General features: G+C 40.3%; 1 protein-coding gene across 4 annotated transcripts in view; it reads left to right on the top strand.

Annotated features, from left to right (window-relative positions):
* NFATC1 (nuclear factor of activated T cells 1) overlaps positions 1 to 17027 on the top strand; it is a 208262-nt gene extending 191235 nt beyond the window's left edge. For 3 of the 4 annotated variants that reach the window (XM_053249189.1, XM_053249187.1, XM_053249190.1), the window contains exon 10: positions 14485 to 17027. In XM_053249189.1, coding sequence (XP_053105164.1) covers positions 14485 to 14534 — 50 coding nt within the window. In that variant the 3' untranslated portion in view covers positions 14535 to 17027. Of the gene's footprint in view, positions 1 to 8008; positions 8189 to 14484 lie in introns of those variants that run through there. The other variant, XM_053249188.1, reaches the window with a different exon arrangement.
* The last annotated feature ends 999 nt before the right edge of the window (positions 17028 to 18026 follow it).

The raw sequence follows: 18026 nt of genomic DNA, 5'->3' as shown, positions 1-18026 counted from the left end.
ATTTTGCCATGAAGAACCTTTGAGCCGCTGGTAACATATTTAATGCATATCAAGGATAACCAGTTTCTGTTCTCAAAAACTTCTAATCTTCAAAGGGACCAAAACGGCATTTTCCCATACAAACCCAACCTCTTCAAGATTCTGTCAGTTCTATAGCAAAGTAGGCATCACTTAAGGGTTTCATAGTGATGGAGTACATTTGTTGAAGCAAGATTGCGCATTACATTCCCAAAACTCCAAAAGATGTTCAATTCAAGTGTGAAATATCTAGGGCTGAGCCAAACCCCACTCCCATTTTCACTGCCCCAGCTGTGGGTGGCAAAAGGAGGGGGCATTTAAGAACTGTTGCCGGGGAGGACACAAACCTTATCAGTGACAGCTGTGCTCCTCTTTGCAGAAGGCAAGCTCCACTTTTTCAGCACAATCTCCACCACACACACACACACACACACACACACACACACACACACACACACACACACACGCTACATGATCATGTCTACTCATTCTGAGGGGATTTCTAGAAAAATGGCAGCTGCCATTGAGCAATGGAATGACAGCATGTGATGATGTAACGACACTTGGAGGGGTGATTGTAGGGGAAAATGGCAGCAAGCAACTGCTAGAAAGATCCCACTGCAAAACAGGTGGCAAATAAAGTAATGCAGCGCCCCCGATAACTCTCTCAAACTCTGAGCTGAAAACTCTCATCTTTCAGCTTAGCCCCAGAAATTGCCACCTTTCACAATGGCAGGAGTGGTGGGGTAGTCTTGCAAGTGAAACTTCAGGCAAACATTTCACCTCACATCAAGTCAAATGTGATAGCTCCAACAGATAGAAGAGTGTCTCTGTACACAACCTGTTGGCCCTCACTGATTCAGGCTATCAGTGTCAGCAAAATCTTAAACTGAAGTAGTCTGAGGATTATTACTGAGGCAGTACTAGGAAATAAAATAGAAGGTAATGCATTCTAGGTTAGAATTGGTCTGAGGCATTGGTCTGAGTACTTCTCCCCCCCACCCCCGGTTCTTATGAGAGACCTTTCCAGTTCTGCTTCCTGATTATGAGCGTCTGTTGTTTTATTTAATATAGGGCCACACTGTGTGTGTGTTTGTGGGGACGGGGGGAGATATGGAAATTCTGTGTAAAACTTGAACATATGCCTAGCTTTTGTTGCAGTTACTCTTGCTATTAGGAATGTAAATACATAATTTTGGTTAAAGTGTGTGTGTTTGTGTGGGGGGGGGGGTTGTAATGTATTATCCTAGGTGGCATTTTTCACAGCTGTTTAATTAAAGCTCCTAAGGTAAAATGTCTCTAGTAAAGGACTGTAACATTTTCACTATTGTTTTTAAGTTTTGTTGATATGGTGGTTGTGTTTTTTAATCACTCTTCTGAAAAATATTTAGAGGCCAAATCAACTGATTTATGACATTGTGGTTGAGAGACACCAACTTTTGGGATACTGGTGGCTGGCTTTCAGAAGCGAAAAATCTGACCCATTTGCAACAAAATGATCCCAGCTGGCAGCCTTGTGCTAGGGGATGGGTCCTTGTCCCACCCCCCAGCAGAGTCCCTAGAAACGCCCTGATTGGTAGTCTGGGCTCCCCAGAGGGCGGGGACCGCACACTGCTGGAGTGGCTCCCTCGCCTCCTCTTCCTTTTGGCTCTGGCAAACCTTTCAGTTGGTGATACCAGTAGCTTTCAAAAGCTAAAAATCTATCCATGTATAATAAAATGAATCCAGCTTTTGTAGCTTTTCACTTATGCTTGGTAGAAAAGATGAAGCTAGTGAGTCTTGCATGTTGTGATCTGATAAATCTGGGGGTGGAATTGATTTGGGATGTGAACTCAGACAAAAGTTCTTGTTGAGTATTGCTGTTCCTAGTCAAGAATTCTAGTGAAGTCATCTCACTGCATTGTGAGACTTATCCTGTTTAACCCTCCAAGGCATTTCCATGGTCAAATTTTTGCAAGCACTTTAAAATATTTATATCCCACTCTTATCTACAATGTTTGAGATAATTTCCATCAAAATAAAACCAGACAAAAGAACAAAAGCTAGCGTGCGCGCGCGCACACACACACACTAGCAATAATACACACGTGGACAAATGTGTTGGTACCCCTCCATGAAAAAAGAAGAAACCACAATTGTCTCTGAAATAACTTGAAACTGACAAATGTAATTGGCCCCATCATTGTTTATTCCACATTTAACAAAAATCAGACTTGACTTTAGAGTTTTGATGCAACAGAATATTTCAAATAATAACACAAATGAAAATGGCATGGACAAAAATGATGGGACCCTTCACCTAATATTTTGTTGCACAACCTTTAGAGGCAATCACTGCAAACAAGCGATTCCTGTAGCTCTCAGTGAGACTTCTGCACCTGTCAACAGGTAGTTTGACCCACTCTTCCTGAGCAAACTGCTCCAGCTATATCAGGTTTGAAGGGTGCCTTCTCCAGACTGCATGCTTCAGTTCTTTGCATAGATGTTCAATAGGATTCAAATCAGAGCTCATAAAAGGCCACTTCAGAATAGTCCAATGCTTTGTTCTTAGCCATTCTTGGATGCTTTTAGCTGTATGTTTTGGGTCATTATCCTGTTGGAGGATCCATGACCTGCGACTGAGACAGAGCTTGCTGACACTGGGCAGTACGTTTCGCTTCAGAATGTCTTGATAGTCTTGAGATTTCATTGTTCCCTGCACAGACTCAAGGCATCTCATGCCAGATGCAGCAAAGCAGCCCCAAAACATAACCGAGCCTCCTCCATGTTTCACAGTAGGTATGGTGTTCTTTTCTTTGAAAGCTTCATTTTTTCATCTGTGGACATAGAGCTGATGTGACTTGCCAAAAAGCTCCAGTTTTGTCTCATCTGTCCAAAGGACATTCTCCCAGAAGCATTGTGGCTTGTCAATATACAATATGTCAATATGCATTTTAGCAAATTTCAGTCTGGCTTTTTAATGTTTTTCTTTCAACAGTGGAGTCCTCCTGGGTCTTCTTCCATTGAATGCATGCAGGTGTACATGGGACAATTGTTTTTCATTTAATCACTTTTCAGGAGGCATAAAACATTTTTCGGTGAGCTGTAAGGGTGCTAACAAATTTGTCCACGTGTGTAGCTGATGACCTTAACTGTAAGTACCCCTCAAAAATCTGCTGAAAAAAGAAAGGTTTTACATTTCTTCTGAAACACTCACAGCAAGGTCCATTTCCCTACTGCCACCTGAGGCTTACTTCATAATTACCCTGGTCCACAGTTTGAATTTATCAAACAAAAAAGGGTACCTCAGGTAGGAAAAATATTTCACTTTGACAGCAATTAAAATCAAGCATCAGTGCCAAAACACCACTCTCATATGGGAAGATAATGTTTTATTAAAACTTGCTACTTGTTGTCACTCACTTGTTTCATTGGCCTATTCTCTTGTTCCAAAAATAGCATGCCCTGTGGTAGTGGCTTATTGTGATTAAAGAGATAAAAATAAGTTAAGGTTCAGACACATCCAGAATACCTGAGGTAATACAAGATCTGGTTCCTTCATGGAATGTGTAGCTATATTTTCCAGTGTTCCGTTAGCCTTTTTGTTGTTGTTGTTAGTTTGTGGCCTTTAAAAAATTATTATGTGGCTTTTAAAATGATCTTTTGTATGTTGTACCTTTATGCTTCAGGGAATAAATATAGCTAGTTTCTGAATGGTTTTCCATCCATGGCAGAGCTGTTGCTGTTTTTAGAACAAAGTTTCTAACAAGACCATTCTTCCTTTGTGGTTGGTGTATACACACACACACACACCCCTCTTATGTAAGAAAAGAGTACTGTGTATTAATTAGCAGTAAGTGGATATCAGTAAGTGGCAATGTTAATCTATATTGTAATACACTTGGAGATTTGGTGTGTTGGTCTCTGATTATTTGTTTAGGGCCAGACTAGGTGGTACCTTGGAGATCCATGACTGGATCTCTCATCTCCTTACAATGTTTGTAAAAAGTTGTAACAAGGGACCCCCAATTTGAATGGGGGGGTCCAATTTCTGTGGACCCCCAAATCCCCCACCAATGCTGTGGTGGGAGAGGTGGGTTCAACCCTTTCACCTTGTGCCATTTCATAATAAAAAATCCCACCCCCTGCTGTCATTTGCCCTTACCTAATGGGGAAATAGCAGTTTGGGGGCAAGGAAAATGTCCCGAAACCATTTCTACTAGGAAAATGGAAAGTGCAGGGTAAAAGGTTATCCTCCTGCTATAGTCCTTATATGAATCAGTGGCATGCAGAAATGATTCTAGCTACGAGCAGCTGAGTTGCTCAGACTTTAGTGAGTCAGGAGGACAGATGGAAAAAGGAATGGCAGAAGAAGTAGGAGACTAGAGGTGAAGGAGGTAGGGATGTAAAATGGTTACAGGCCAAAGGAAGTAGCAGTGACCTAGGACAGAAATGTTGTAAGAGGGGCTGGTCCAGAAGAATATGGCAAAAAGGAGAGGGAGGCATCTGAGAGAGAAAATAAAAACGATGAGAGAGAATGGACAGAGAAGAAAGTTATACATGATGGGAGCAGCAGAAGTGCAAAGTTAACACATTGATTTGAAATAAGCAGACAAATCTGGTATGTTTATGACGACATCAACATTTTAATATGATTCATCTTAAAAGGCCTTTACTGATTGACTATTGAGGGAAAGTCCAAATACCATTTAGTTGCAAGTATTTGTTACATTTATGCTCCCCACCTCTCTGACAAGCACTGAGTGAATCTTACAAGTATCATCAGGGAGCAGGGAAACATTGAAACAATATATAACCGGCTAAGTTGAAATTATTGACTATTGAACTAGTTCACTAGGAGTGTCTCTTCTGCACATCTCCTGTGCAACAGAATAATGTAATCATGGCGACTTCTAGTTAGCGGTCGGCTGGCCACAATGATCCACTCACTGGTAACATTTTATGAGCACTACTGCAGTACATTGTATATGAGGCTGCCAGTTAGTTCAAAATTTGTGTTAACTAACCAGATTCATCTTTACTAACCCAGACAAGGCTTAACAAAACATACTGTGCTAGTTTTGAAACAAAAATACTTACTCCAGATCTGTTTCCATGCACAATTCCAAGCATGGCTTCAGCCTTTAAAGCCCTAATATATTGGGACCAGAGTACATAAAGGACCACTTCCTCCTGCATAAACGTGCCTGAATTTTTTGCCCTTTGAGGCTTGCCCTATATCTCCAGTGCCCCTTAAGGTGAAGTGGGAGGTGACTGGAAACAGAAAATCTTTTTGTTTTGGTGCCATATCTGTGGAATTTCCTTCCCAAAGAAATGTATCTGGTGCCATCACTATATTATTTTAGGCTCCAGGTAGAAATCTTTTTATTTAACCAGGCTTTCTTAGGTTTTGTGCTGGCATTTTTGCTCTCATTTTGATCCCCTTATCTTCCCCCCCCCCATAGCTCTATGCCACTGTTAGAGTGAGAAACATCATGGTTGCACTACTGTTACCTATTAATTATAACTTTGATAACATCTGGTCCAATTCACCTGCATATTCAACGGAAGAAGATCATTGACAGACATTATAAATTATCCAAGCAAATTACAGTTGAAATAAAATATAGACCAGTGGGCTGAATTCCACAGTCTCATTGGCAGAAATGTTCCTCTGCTCCATGGCTGTCATTTTTATGATTTGTTTGAAGGTTGATCATGTACTGAGTATTGTAAAAAGCAAGGAACATTTTCATTTCTCTGAGAGTAGCTTTACAATCTATTAGGAATTCTGTGGAAACTGAGGGCATTCAGCTCTGAGCAGGATCAAACAGTGAAATACAAATTTAGTCAAGTATTGACATAATCTCATACAGGAAGTCCATTGTTAAGAGACATAGCCAGTGCATTTATTTGTCATCAAATGCATTTAAGGCTGACTAGATTAACTTCCATCCCAGTTTGGACAGAAACGAAACATTTTATTGTAGGTCAGTTCCACCTGAAACATGTTTTCAGAACTGAATTTACAGGACCTTACCCAATGAAAGCCAACCCTGTGTTTTAAATGTTTCTGGAGCATTGGGTCCCACAAAACAATATGCACTAATGGTAGCAGTCAGTATGGTTTAGTGGGCTAGACCTTGGAGACCTGGTCAGCTATGTTGACCAGGATCCCCAGTCAACTATGTAGTTCACTGGGCAACATTTGGGCTGGTCGCTGTATCTCAGCCTAGCCTACTACAGCCTTGCAAGTTTGTTGCAAGAATAAAAGGGGGAGAAAAACTATTGTGCTAGAGTATGACACTGATTGATGTTGGAAAACAAATTATACTGAACTCTAGTTACCTGATTCAATACTCCAGAAAGCACTCAGGGGCTCTAGTGTGCACACACAGCTTCACTCAAGTAGGGGCTGCCCCTCTCTCTTCACTGGCTGTGTGGGCATCCCCATTGCTTAAAATCAAAGCCGAGCAGAACATTTTTGGTTTTTGTTCATGGGCTGAAGGAGTGAAGGGTGAGGAAGGGGTTGTCTCTACCCAGCACCTGAGTTCACTAGGGCTCCCAGATCATTCAGTAGATCAGCCTTCAGTTCGGTGAGCCAGTCATCTCACACACTGTGCAAGACCAGAGCTCTGTTTTTAGTACTTTAACTCAATTTAACTCAGAGAGAGGGGGCAGATATTACAGTTGTCACTGGGATGCTTACTGCAACACCGTTTCCATGGTAAAAATTTTATACTCTGTACTTCAGAGTATGGTTTCCATCTTGTGCTCCTGTGCTTTTCACAGCAGCTGATAAACACAGATTTCACAAGATACATTTCCCACAATTTAACCCCATGCCAGTAAAAGTTCCTTTTGATAAGTGTTGGTGTGGCTGTCACAGGAATAGGGTCAGGAAAAAAGGTGGCAACTCTGCCATGGTACTAAGGTTTAGCAGAGCCATCTTCGTCAAAGACAGCCATTGTGTCATGAGTATCCCTGCTTCCACTCCACACTTCTTGCAACCATTGGTGGTGATGGAGATCACAAATAATGGCTACCCTTCCCCAATTAATGTTCTTAAATGTTACAGGGGCAGTGTGTGAAGAATTTGCCATAGAGATACTATTTTGTTGACAGCCCCATTGCAACTATAGCATCTGCTCCCATTATGATACCATATAGGGAGGCAAAATGTTCATATTTTCCTTAATACATTAATTGATTTATTTCCTTGCACATGGCCCTGGCATTGAAGCATCACTGAGCTTTGGGTTTGGACATATCTGGAAGCTGTTCTGTGGCATCCCCTATGAGGAACCACAGGCCCAAGCTCTGGTGTCACAGTCTGCCTCAACTGGCCATGCAGCTAGTTCATTTAGCACATGTTTTTAAATCACCAAAAAGGGATAGAAAAAGCATTTTCCATTACCACACCTTTTCTAGGCATTTGGAGATGCCTTCATTTCACTTATATAAAACTTATAAGTTATATAAATCTGTTAACCAGTGATGTGAACACAACAGATGCTGCATCCACAAAAGCACAATGTTCCTGGTTAAAGAGTAAACAGGATTGCTGTGCCTCACAGAGCTGATTGTGAGAACCTAGAATTTCCAAGCAATCCTGTGTTCAAACCACATTCTGCCAGGATCGATAACCAGTACCTGTTTATCTATCCTGATTAAATATTGTTTAACTACAGCAGTTTGATTGGGATGTCCCAGAAATTCTGGGTTCTCACAATCAGCTCTGCAGGATTCAGTGATCCTAGTTAATTCTTTAACCAGGATCACTGTGACTGTGGGAACACAGCCAGAGTGGTTGAATGTGAAGAGACATAAAGGTTTACATCCATAAACACAGTAATGTAGTAACATTTAAAAACATTTAATTTTGGGAGATCGGTATCACATGGCATGCAAACAATAATGAAATAAAAGTATTTCAAAATCTAGCTTGAAAATCAATGCTCTTTGTCCACGGGTGGTAAAAGGCATAAGGTTTGTGCTTGCGTTGTTACAGGATTCTAGAAGTAAGATCCATTTTCCAAGCTGGGTTCCAAGGACTGGGAGGTTAGCAACCTCCCATGAGGCCTGATCATGTGCAAGTTGGAACAAAGAAATAAAAACAAGGAAATATATCCCATAACAGCCAACTCCAACTGAATACTGAATCTGTAAATCTGAATCTCTCAAGGGAGTGGCCAGCCCTTTAATAGGGAAAAGTCCTTCAGCAGAGTTCCACCCCCCCTCTGGAAACTTGAACTAAAGATGATGGTACTGCAAGCAGGCAGGAGGCAAGGTTTGTGAAAAAACTATCAGAGGTAGGTAAAGCATTGATGATGACATACAACTGAGCTGAACAAAGCAGTTTTGCTTAGTAAATGACTTTTTAGCAATTACACAGGAAAACACAAAGCCAGTCATACAGACGCTCCATAAATGGCCTCTGTGTAGGTGATGAATAGGACTCAGACAAAAGAATGGAACATACTTGCACACAGATTAGTCGGAACGAGTTGTTTTTGCCAGTTCTGCTAGCTCAGAAAAGGGATTTGAGGTCTTCCATCTTTAAGACAGAAGCCAGCTAGGCTAGACTGACCAAACTTTAGTAATCTGGCCAAAACTTGTCACATTCCTCACTCCTTCATTGATTGTTCTTCTTTGGTGTTCAGGAACAAAGCAAAAGATGTAGCCTCTTAAAACTACTACCTGCATGCAAAATGACTCTGTAGCAGTACTCTTGTGTGGAAATGCTGAAAGAGTTCATAGCACAGTTGTCTCGTTAATTTAAATAGTTTTTTAGTCTTTCTTTCTTTTCAAAATCAGGCTCAAAAACCTAGGGACCAGTTTTCAAGAGGACATTAATCTTGACTCATAAAATTGCAGATTCAGCTCTCTATAGCCTATATTTTAGATGTCTAGCTCCTCTGGTATTTTACAGTCTCAACTTGGCATATCTGGTCCTTAACTTGCACTTACAAATGATGTATAACATTGTAAAATCATAGCAGATCTGGACCTGCATTCTTTTATGCACCAAAGTATTCACCACTGTAGTTGTGGTTACATGGTTACTTTAGTATTCCCTTTTTATTTTTATTTTCATTTCTTCTTCTTTTCTTTTCTTCATTATTCCCTTCTTTTATTTTCTTTTGTGTCTCCCATTGTTTGATTGGCATAAACCTGGGAAAACTTAGTTTTAGAAAACGCTGCATATCTGAGGTGAAAGGGCTGCACTCCTATTACATCAAAGTTAATAGGAGCTTTGCTGTTCACTTCAATAGAAATTACTCTCATGGGCCCTTGTTTTTTTACAATACAATATTGTTGTATTCCAAGCAGCAGCCACTTTAATGTTGAAAAAGAACCCAAACTTATTCAGAAAATCTTACCTTTTACTCTCAAGTTCAGGTTTTAGCCTCACAAACTTTTAATATATCTTGTTAATTAATCATCCCCGCCCCCTTAAAAAATAAACTATTGTGTCAGTAATATTATTGTATTTACTAAAATGAAAGTTTCCATGGCAAGGTCATTTTACAGTCAAATATAAGAATACTCCTTGTTAAACTAAATTGTGGTGCAACAGCTTGCCACATCCTGTTGCAGTGACATCTGATGTGTTTAGCAATAGAAACATTTCTTTTCCAAACCTCTGACAGGTAGTGTGGTCACATGATGAACCTGCCTTTCTTAACTCTTATGATGGCTTTTTAAAAAATGCATCATGTCAGTGGAAAAGTGAGCATGATGATGGAAACTATCAGTCTGACAAATCTGAGAAGTGGAGGGCATGTTGGGAAACAAGAGTATAACTGACAAGTTTATCAGAAACCTATTTTTTAAAAAATATGTGAGTTTTTAGATTAGGAAGGATTTTTCTCACTGGCAGAAATATTTCAATTTATGTATCATCCATTGAAGCTTCTGCCTCAAATTGCAGTTTGACCACAAACTGTGAGATTCTGACTGTGCCAGCTATCTTCTCTCGTTAAGTTATCCCAGCTGTAAAATATATGTTAGATACATTTTACACCCACTTAATACCCTTTCTCACACACATGATATTGTATCAAATTACTGTTTGGAAATAGTGAGACTTACAGTGTTCTGTTTAAGAAGAAATTTGTATTCTTTATATATTTTAAAATAGTAAATGAATTACTTCCTTGCAAAAAGAACCCAATGTCCAAGCTTACATCAGAAATGAAAGTTTAAAATAAAATAAAATAAACCATTAATCAAAGTGAAAAAGTTTGCCCAATTGGTTAAAAATGTTGTTTTTAAAAGTGACTACATTTTCCAGTTTTCAGACAGTTGCTAAAGAATAAATCCCAAATCTAAGATTTTACATTCTGCTTGGATAAAACAGCGAGGTCATTTACACAGTCAAAAACTGTGTACTACCTGGGTTTGGGAGTTTTGTGTGCTCCGGAAACAAGGTAAAAGGAAAACCTGGGTAAAAGCGATTGGGTGGAAGCAAGGTAGAAGAAAAGCTACCCAGGTTTTCCTCCTTCTTTGGTTCTACGCAATCACTTCTACCCAGATTTCCCTCTTTTATGTTGCTTCCACACACAACTGAACACTGGGAGCACATACAGCTCCCCAATCCAGGTCGAGCACATTGTTTGACTGTGTGGATGACCTCAGTCATTTTCCTCACTAAGAGGTTGTTCACACCACTGGATGGGTGGGGTGGCAGGGGAGGGTGGGGAGGCTGGGTAAACTCAACTTTCCCCCAAATAGCAAGTTCTTGTCTGGGGATCGTGAACCATGCTCCCGGACAATCAGCGCTGCATGGCGCAGCTTGCATCTCCGAAGCATCATCCCGGCCTCCAGGAATCCCACAATGCATCGCTTGACATGGATGCATTAGAGGATTTCCCCAAGAGTATGAAGCATCAGGGGATTCCCCCTCTGTGTTCGGCCGGGCTGGAAGCAGCCCACCTCACACACAAGCAGCAAGCCCGGGTTAAGGGAGCACTTGCTCCCTTAACCTTTGCTGCCAGCCAGGCTAAAAAGCTGGGCTAGGCGGCATTGGCCATAGGTGTCCCTAACCTGGGTTAGGCTGTGCATGAGAACCGCTTCTAAGAAGTCTTTGAAAGAGCTTCTGGCCAGCTCTGTTTTGAGTTGCACTGCACAGCTTTGTCAGCTACCCCCGAAGTCCTAATGCAAAGGCATAGTTACACTTAATATGTATGCAGTAATCTAAAACCCTTTGGTTTAAGATGAGAGTTTACATGCTTTACATTTTCACTTGTGCTCTAAAAAGAATAGAATTGCAAGTTAAAGTGCCCATCTAAATTTCCATGCTATATACATTGTAAAGACTTTGTGCAGTCTGGTATGTGATGTTGGCTTTAGAAATGAGGCTTCATGCACCCACCCACTTTGCTGTGATCAGAGATGCATCAGACAGAAATTCATCAGGGGCATCTCTAGGAAGTTATTTGGGAAGCTGCACCTGTTAAATGTCTGCCTGGATGCATCCCTCCCCAACTCAATGTCCTACTGAAAGACCAAGGCAAAGTGTGGGTGTATGGAGCTTCATTTCTAAAGCCATAATCCTGTATCAGACTGTACAAAGTCTTTACAGCTTATATGGTGTGGAAGTTAAGATGGGCACTTTAACTTGCAATTTCCATTCTTTTTAGAGCACAAGTGAAAATGTAAACCATCTTAACTCTAATCTCAAAGTGAAGGTTTTTGGATTACTGGATTTCCAGGCATTTAATAAAAGAAAATCTGATTAGACACTATGTGGAAGAGCTTACCCATGCTCGTCAAGTGGAGTCTTCCCATTCTTAGGCAGTATACCTCTGATGAACCTCTGGGTTCAAAAGCATCCTGCCACTACCTTATATGCCACCGTGAGGTCCCAGTCATCTCACCTCCACCTTGAATTCCCTGGTAAGTACCACTGCCACCCAATGCTGCCATACATGCCTTCATAAGTCCATTCATCACCCTGCCTCGTATAACTTGTATTCCTGTTACTTTGCCAGCAGCTTGTGCTTCTTCATAAGCATTCACCTTAGTTTGAGTTCTCATCCACAGTCCACTACCACCTCCTTCCATTCCCTCACAAGTTCATACTCCACTCCACTGCAGCCATGGAAATAGCACTGGGAAGAAGTACATTTCCCAGATGTCCCCCATGTGCTTTCCCAGTGTCCCTATGTGAATCCTCAGCCCCATGGGCTCTGCTTCCTTCGGAAGAGGCCGTCCCAGCACCAGGAATGTAATGAACTGCACCAGAGATGGCCACGGTGCAAGCAGCATGGGGGAATGCTACAGATTTGTTGAGATTGCAGCTCCCATTGAACAGCCCTAGTAGCCAACACTTCTTTTCTAGAGTTTAAGGATCAATTTTTAACTGTTGCATCTTAGCCACTTTCTGCATCAGATCTGAATGGGCAGTGTCCCCTAGTTGATGGGCTTCTGTGGCCTCTGTTGATGGGCCCCTGGGCCTCTGTGGCTTGGAGCACCTTTTATCAGCTTTAGCTGATACACCAACTGTGACCTTACATGGACAGAGATAGCTTGGCCACAGTCACCACCTTTTGGGTTGAATCTAAACTTGTGTGAGTGCAAGAAATTCTCACAAGGGATCTACCCTGTCCCTTCTCACTGCCTGAGTGCCCCTGAGGGTCAAGGCACCCTCCAGGAATGGCATGGGATGTGACATATAGGTGTTGCAGTGAAGGAGCGGGATCCTTGGAATCCACCTTTGCAAGTCCATTGTTGATGACCTTCATTATCTGCTAAACAATCACTCTTTCCCAGTTCCTTTGCCTGTTCAGAGTATTGATGACACATACCTACAAGGAACAGTACAAACAGCAATATTTGTGTTTTAATTTTTTTTAAAGCTACCTGTTTTGACTTGGCTATTATAGTTCCTTGTTGGTCCAGTTTATTGCACTAATATGTGGAGCTAAAGTTATTTTTGTTGTATTCAAATGGGGGGGGAAAGCTCTGGTGTGTCTTTTTGAGACTTATTTCTGCTGCATTATAGTTTTGGAAAAGAAGACACAATGTAATAGCTTTTCACAAATAAAGCTGGCATTTTGGAGTTGTAGCAGGTGCTCACTGACTCACTCCTCGATTTCTGCTATGTTGGTCCAGACTCTCTGATATAAGTTGCCTTCTTGCTATAATATGTATCATGGATCTGAAGTCATTTTTTAAAAATTCAGCAGCTAAGAAGTACAGGAAGTTTGTTTTTGATCGGCATGGCCCTTTCTCGAACAAACACATGGAATTATCTAGGCAGGAGCAATCAACAGCCCACAAGCAACGGGAAATGTGGGCTTTTCCAGGCTAATTCCATGACGTGGGCATGTGTTTCCCCTTCCCTGTGATGTTAGGAAAGCTCCAAAGTGGTGACAGCCTTGCTGATGACATTTTGTCTATCTTAATGTAAATCAAGCAGTGGCAGGGGCCACAGGGAGGCGGGGTGGAAATAGAAGGGATGTTGTGCAGCTCACTGTTGATGGCCTTTGCCAGGTTCAGTCATTTCCTGTCCATCTGCCAAAAATCACAAGCGATAAATGGACATAACTGAAGTGTGGGAAACTACTCAGTCTGTAGTTGGGGTGGGGGATGAAAGAAGAATCATGAGCAATAAAAACACTGCATTGTCAGGCCTACTGGTTAATGCTTAGATTACAGACCTTGTTTACTCCTTTCTTGAAATGTCCAGTATGGGTTTTTGAACTCCCTACCTCATTCTCAGAAGATTATCAGTGGGGGAAACTTTTCCATTTTTGAGTGTTGCATCTGTTTTGCAACTACCAGTTGAGAGCAAGCACACACACATTGGTTTCTGTCCCTTTCTTGAAATGTCCAGTATGGGTTTTTGAACTCCCTACCTCATTCTCAGAAGATTATCAGTGGGGGAAAGTTTTCCATTTTTGAGTGTTGCATCTGTTTTGCAACTACCAGTTGAGAGCAAGCACACACACATTGGTTTCTGTCCCTTCCTTCTTTCACCAACAATCTCACAGCAGAAATATCAGCATACAAAACCTGCTCCAGCAGAATCCTAGCCATTATCAAATTTTTGGGTCAGCACCTTGAGGCTTTGTGTTTTGTACTTAAAAATATTGGTCCCTTTCTGTGCAATAGATCATTTTTTCAATAGACTCCCACTTGTTTGTCATGTTTACCTTCAGAGCTAACCCAAATGTTTTTTTTTAATATGTAACTAATTACAGAGATGGATTATGTTTGAAGCAATGCAACAAGGCTAAGGTAATACTTGATCCTCACAGATGAGCTAGCATGCTGATTTCTTTTGTATGATACTGTTCTTTTGCATTTAGGCCAGCCCTGGTCTTCAGCTTACCAACACTTTATGCTTCGCTCCCATGACCGGAAAGAAGCTGGCAAAGCTAATTCAAGTGTCCTTAAATGTAGCTTTCAGCAGAAGAGGTATATGATAAGAGTGCAATAGAATAATCCTTCTCTACTTTTTTTTCTTCTTCTTTGCAGTAAATGAAATAATACGCAACGACCTCTCCAGTACTAATGTCCATTCGTAACTGGTCATCTAGAAAACCAGTTTTAAGCTTAGCTGAGACATCAGCTTCAGATAAACTGAAGACAGACCCCAGTACCACTCTACTCTTCCACCTTTTTGAATGTTTGGAACAGACATTTGCCTCTTCTGAGTGTACATATATCAAAGGAAACTAATTGGCTGGCTTCAGCCAAGAAAACACTTTCTTTAAAGAAAATCATCTCAAGGAAAATGGAGGAAACCAACTATAAAGTGGTGTGTTTCTTGGGTTGAAATAGGAAATGTGACCCCCAAAGGTGACTCGCTGGCTCCAGAACTGATTTTATTTTACTTTTGGCTCTACTGGACTACAACCCTGGAAGTGCCTTATTTTGTTAGATTGTGGCATCAGGACATTTTACTGGCAGCTCTGAACATGCTTCCATCCAAAGTATTTCTAGGCACAAAAACTGTCTAACATATATTGGAACTAAATGTGTTAAACTATATGTTGGTATGGGTTGGGGGGAAATTGCAAGCATTGCAAGTAAAATACATGTCTGAATTCCAGGATTTTTTCAACTTTCCACCTTGAACTGTATTTGACATCTCATTGCCTTGGTCCTGATGCATTTTTTTAAAAACCCAGGTTATCATCTCAGCTGTATATTTTTCAGCCTGTCCCAGGTCTCTGCTAAGGAATCATAAGACTGTTAATCATACTAGCATGTTAATACTTTGACTCAAATTTGGCTTCAGATGTAGCACAAGTGAACTGAACAGCACAACATGTTGAGGTTCAGGGACAAAAACATTGAAATTGTTTCTTGATGTATGTGTATGCATGTACATACAAACTACCATATATGCATATATATTTATATATGGCAGATATACCTAGTTGCCTTGTTAAGGCTTTGAATTAGCAATAATTTCTGCTTCTGAGAATGCAGTCCGGATCCCAAGCAAATGCTTCTGCCATTCTGTGTTGTGGGTTTGTTATGTTTAAGACAGGTATGCATTTTCTTTCCTCATGCTGATAAGCAAGCACTTTAGACAGTCAAGAAGGATGCATATGAAATATGTATTAATTACCAAATGACAAAGGATGAGTTAAAGCAATTGTAAATACTGCTTTCAAAGAATGTAAAATATTTGTTCAGTTATAAGATTATTATTCCACTGAAGCCTTATAACTCTCTGCTATGTGTACAACAAATATTACCAAAACCAAATGTTTCAATATGCAGTGCTGTATAATATGTTTTCAGATTAGCTCCATGTTCATAGAGTACATATAGAATTTAAGCATGTAATGTAGTCTTTTAACATTGTATTTTGTACAATCAATAAGCTTACAATATAGCTAGCAACGGCATATTATTTCACATAAACAAAACACAAAGCATGGCTTCATTTTTAAAGCATTTAACATTAATATTGTGCCTTAGGAAATAAGTGTGAACTATGCCACTGTTACTAAGGTGGTGTCTAATTAAGTGTAGTGTACAGTTAATGCAAACTCAACAGGTTTCACAAAAAGGTGAAACCACTTAGAAATATTACTCTGTACAATCATGTCTTACTTCTTTAAAAAAACAAACCTGAAAAGCCATATTTATAACATTTGCACATTACTGTGAAAACACGAGAATATAATATGGCTGTATGTAAATATTATTATGTTATTGGCCCTCCCAATTGGCTGTTATTTCCTAACTGTTTAGCAACAGACATTTACCTTTTAGTTAGCTTTGTAGAAGCTGCATGCATGCATTTCTTCTAGATTGCCATATTATTGAGGGGGGGGGGAAATTGACAGGTTTAGAAAATATATCTAATAAAGCACAATTTTCCACAAAGCTAGTTCTAGAGTGGTTCATTTTGTTCACTCTTGGGGGCAAGTCTCATAAAATGATACACTTTTTATGTGATATGTTAATATCTTTATTCTGCATATTGTAGGCACTTCCATTTCAAGTAGCTTTCAGTCTGCCAATATAATCATCTTACAGTCCACCAAGAATTGCTTCCATGTAAGTTCCATTCACTGCAACAGTAATTTGTGCTGGAGCAGCACTTGGTGGATTTTACCTTCTTCTTTTTAAAAGTATCTTACTAATATAATTGCTCTTTTTACATGTTTTCTACATTTAAAAGATGTAGCTGCCAAGAAAGACATGGAGATCCAGTGTAATTCTCAGATGTTCAATTCTCTCACTTCTGAAATGTCAATAGAGTGTGAATGGAGGAACCTCTTGGTATGCCAAAGAATCTTTGACTCAGATACAGAAATGTCTTGGGTGAGGCTCTGACCACACAAGCACCATGAAATGTTTGCATTTCAGCAATAATAACTTTAGCCATTCAAGCATATGTATTGTTCCTGAGTATGTCACACCTCCCCCTTTGTTGTTTTTATTTACTGCTTTGGAAATTTGTTACATTCAAGCCTAACTCTAAAAGACTATGCATCTCTTGTATATGTATTCATGAATAAAAAAACCTGGTATCAGAAACTCATCTCTAATCAGAATTTTACCTTCCTTTCATTGTTGTTTTGTTTATTTTTGTAGAAATGTTATTGCCTGGAACTCAGGTTGAATAAAAACGTTTAGCAGAATCTGAGCAGAATAAGGGAATAAGTAGAATGGACTGCGCCATTACAAAGGAGAAAGCAGTTTTGAATGCTTCCCAAAGAAAAAGGAGAGAGAGAGAGAGAGAGAAACTCCCTGCATGAAGAAAACTAGCACAGCATGGAAAAAGGCTGGGCTAAACCTACCTCCTAGTTTACTTCTGTCATGGAGCTTTTTCATTGGGGAAGCAATGGAAAATGGTATTCCTCAACTGCAAACTCCCATTCTGGTACTTCATTGTGCTGCATGTAAACTAGGCTTCGGTCATTCTTTCAGGGAAATTAATATGCATCAGCTTCACAATTTACATACTCATGGCAGAATAGGCATATTCTTCCCACATGACATTGTGCATGATTTATATTTACATTTTTCCCCTATCTGGAGATGATCATGTGGGGTGTAGTATTTTAGAAACTTTTTAAAAACAACTTTCTTCTGGAAGACCTTAAGGTTTCAGTTCAACCTACAGCAATCTTTCCAGAGATGCCAACTCCAGATACTGAAAAATCACAACAAATATCCTAAAATTAGGTTGCTGCTGTTTTAAATGTGGGTTATTCTGTAGTCTGGTTTGTCAGCCTCTATAATAATATTTAGAAGTCATTTTTTCTTACCATCATGGTAACTACCTGTCTCCTTAGCTCTACACAAATTAGACCAGCAGTTTTCACAGTACTAACATGAGTTTGCTCATTGGTATCAGAATCCAGCCTTACCCAGATTCAGACCCTCCAGCGACAGGGCCTTCCAACACTAATATGGACTTCACAGTAGCACCACAACCCATGAGGAACAGCTGGAGCCTACTTCTGCAGATGTTCCCTCCTAGGAGCCCAGACATTCAGGTGATCTAGTGTTCCCCATATGGACCCCTGAACTTCAGAACCTGTGTCAAA

The sequence above is a fragment of the Hemicordylus capensis genome, chromosome 4 (assembly GCF_027244095.1).
Source record: "Hemicordylus capensis ecotype Gifberg chromosome 4, rHemCap1.1.pri, whole genome shotgun sequence".
Taxonomy (NCBI): domain Eukaryota; kingdom Metazoa; phylum Chordata; class Lepidosauria; order Squamata; family Cordylidae; genus Hemicordylus; species Hemicordylus capensis.
The sequence above is the reverse complement of the archived record's forward strand: the minus strand, read 5'-3'. Positions and strand labels throughout refer to the sequence as shown.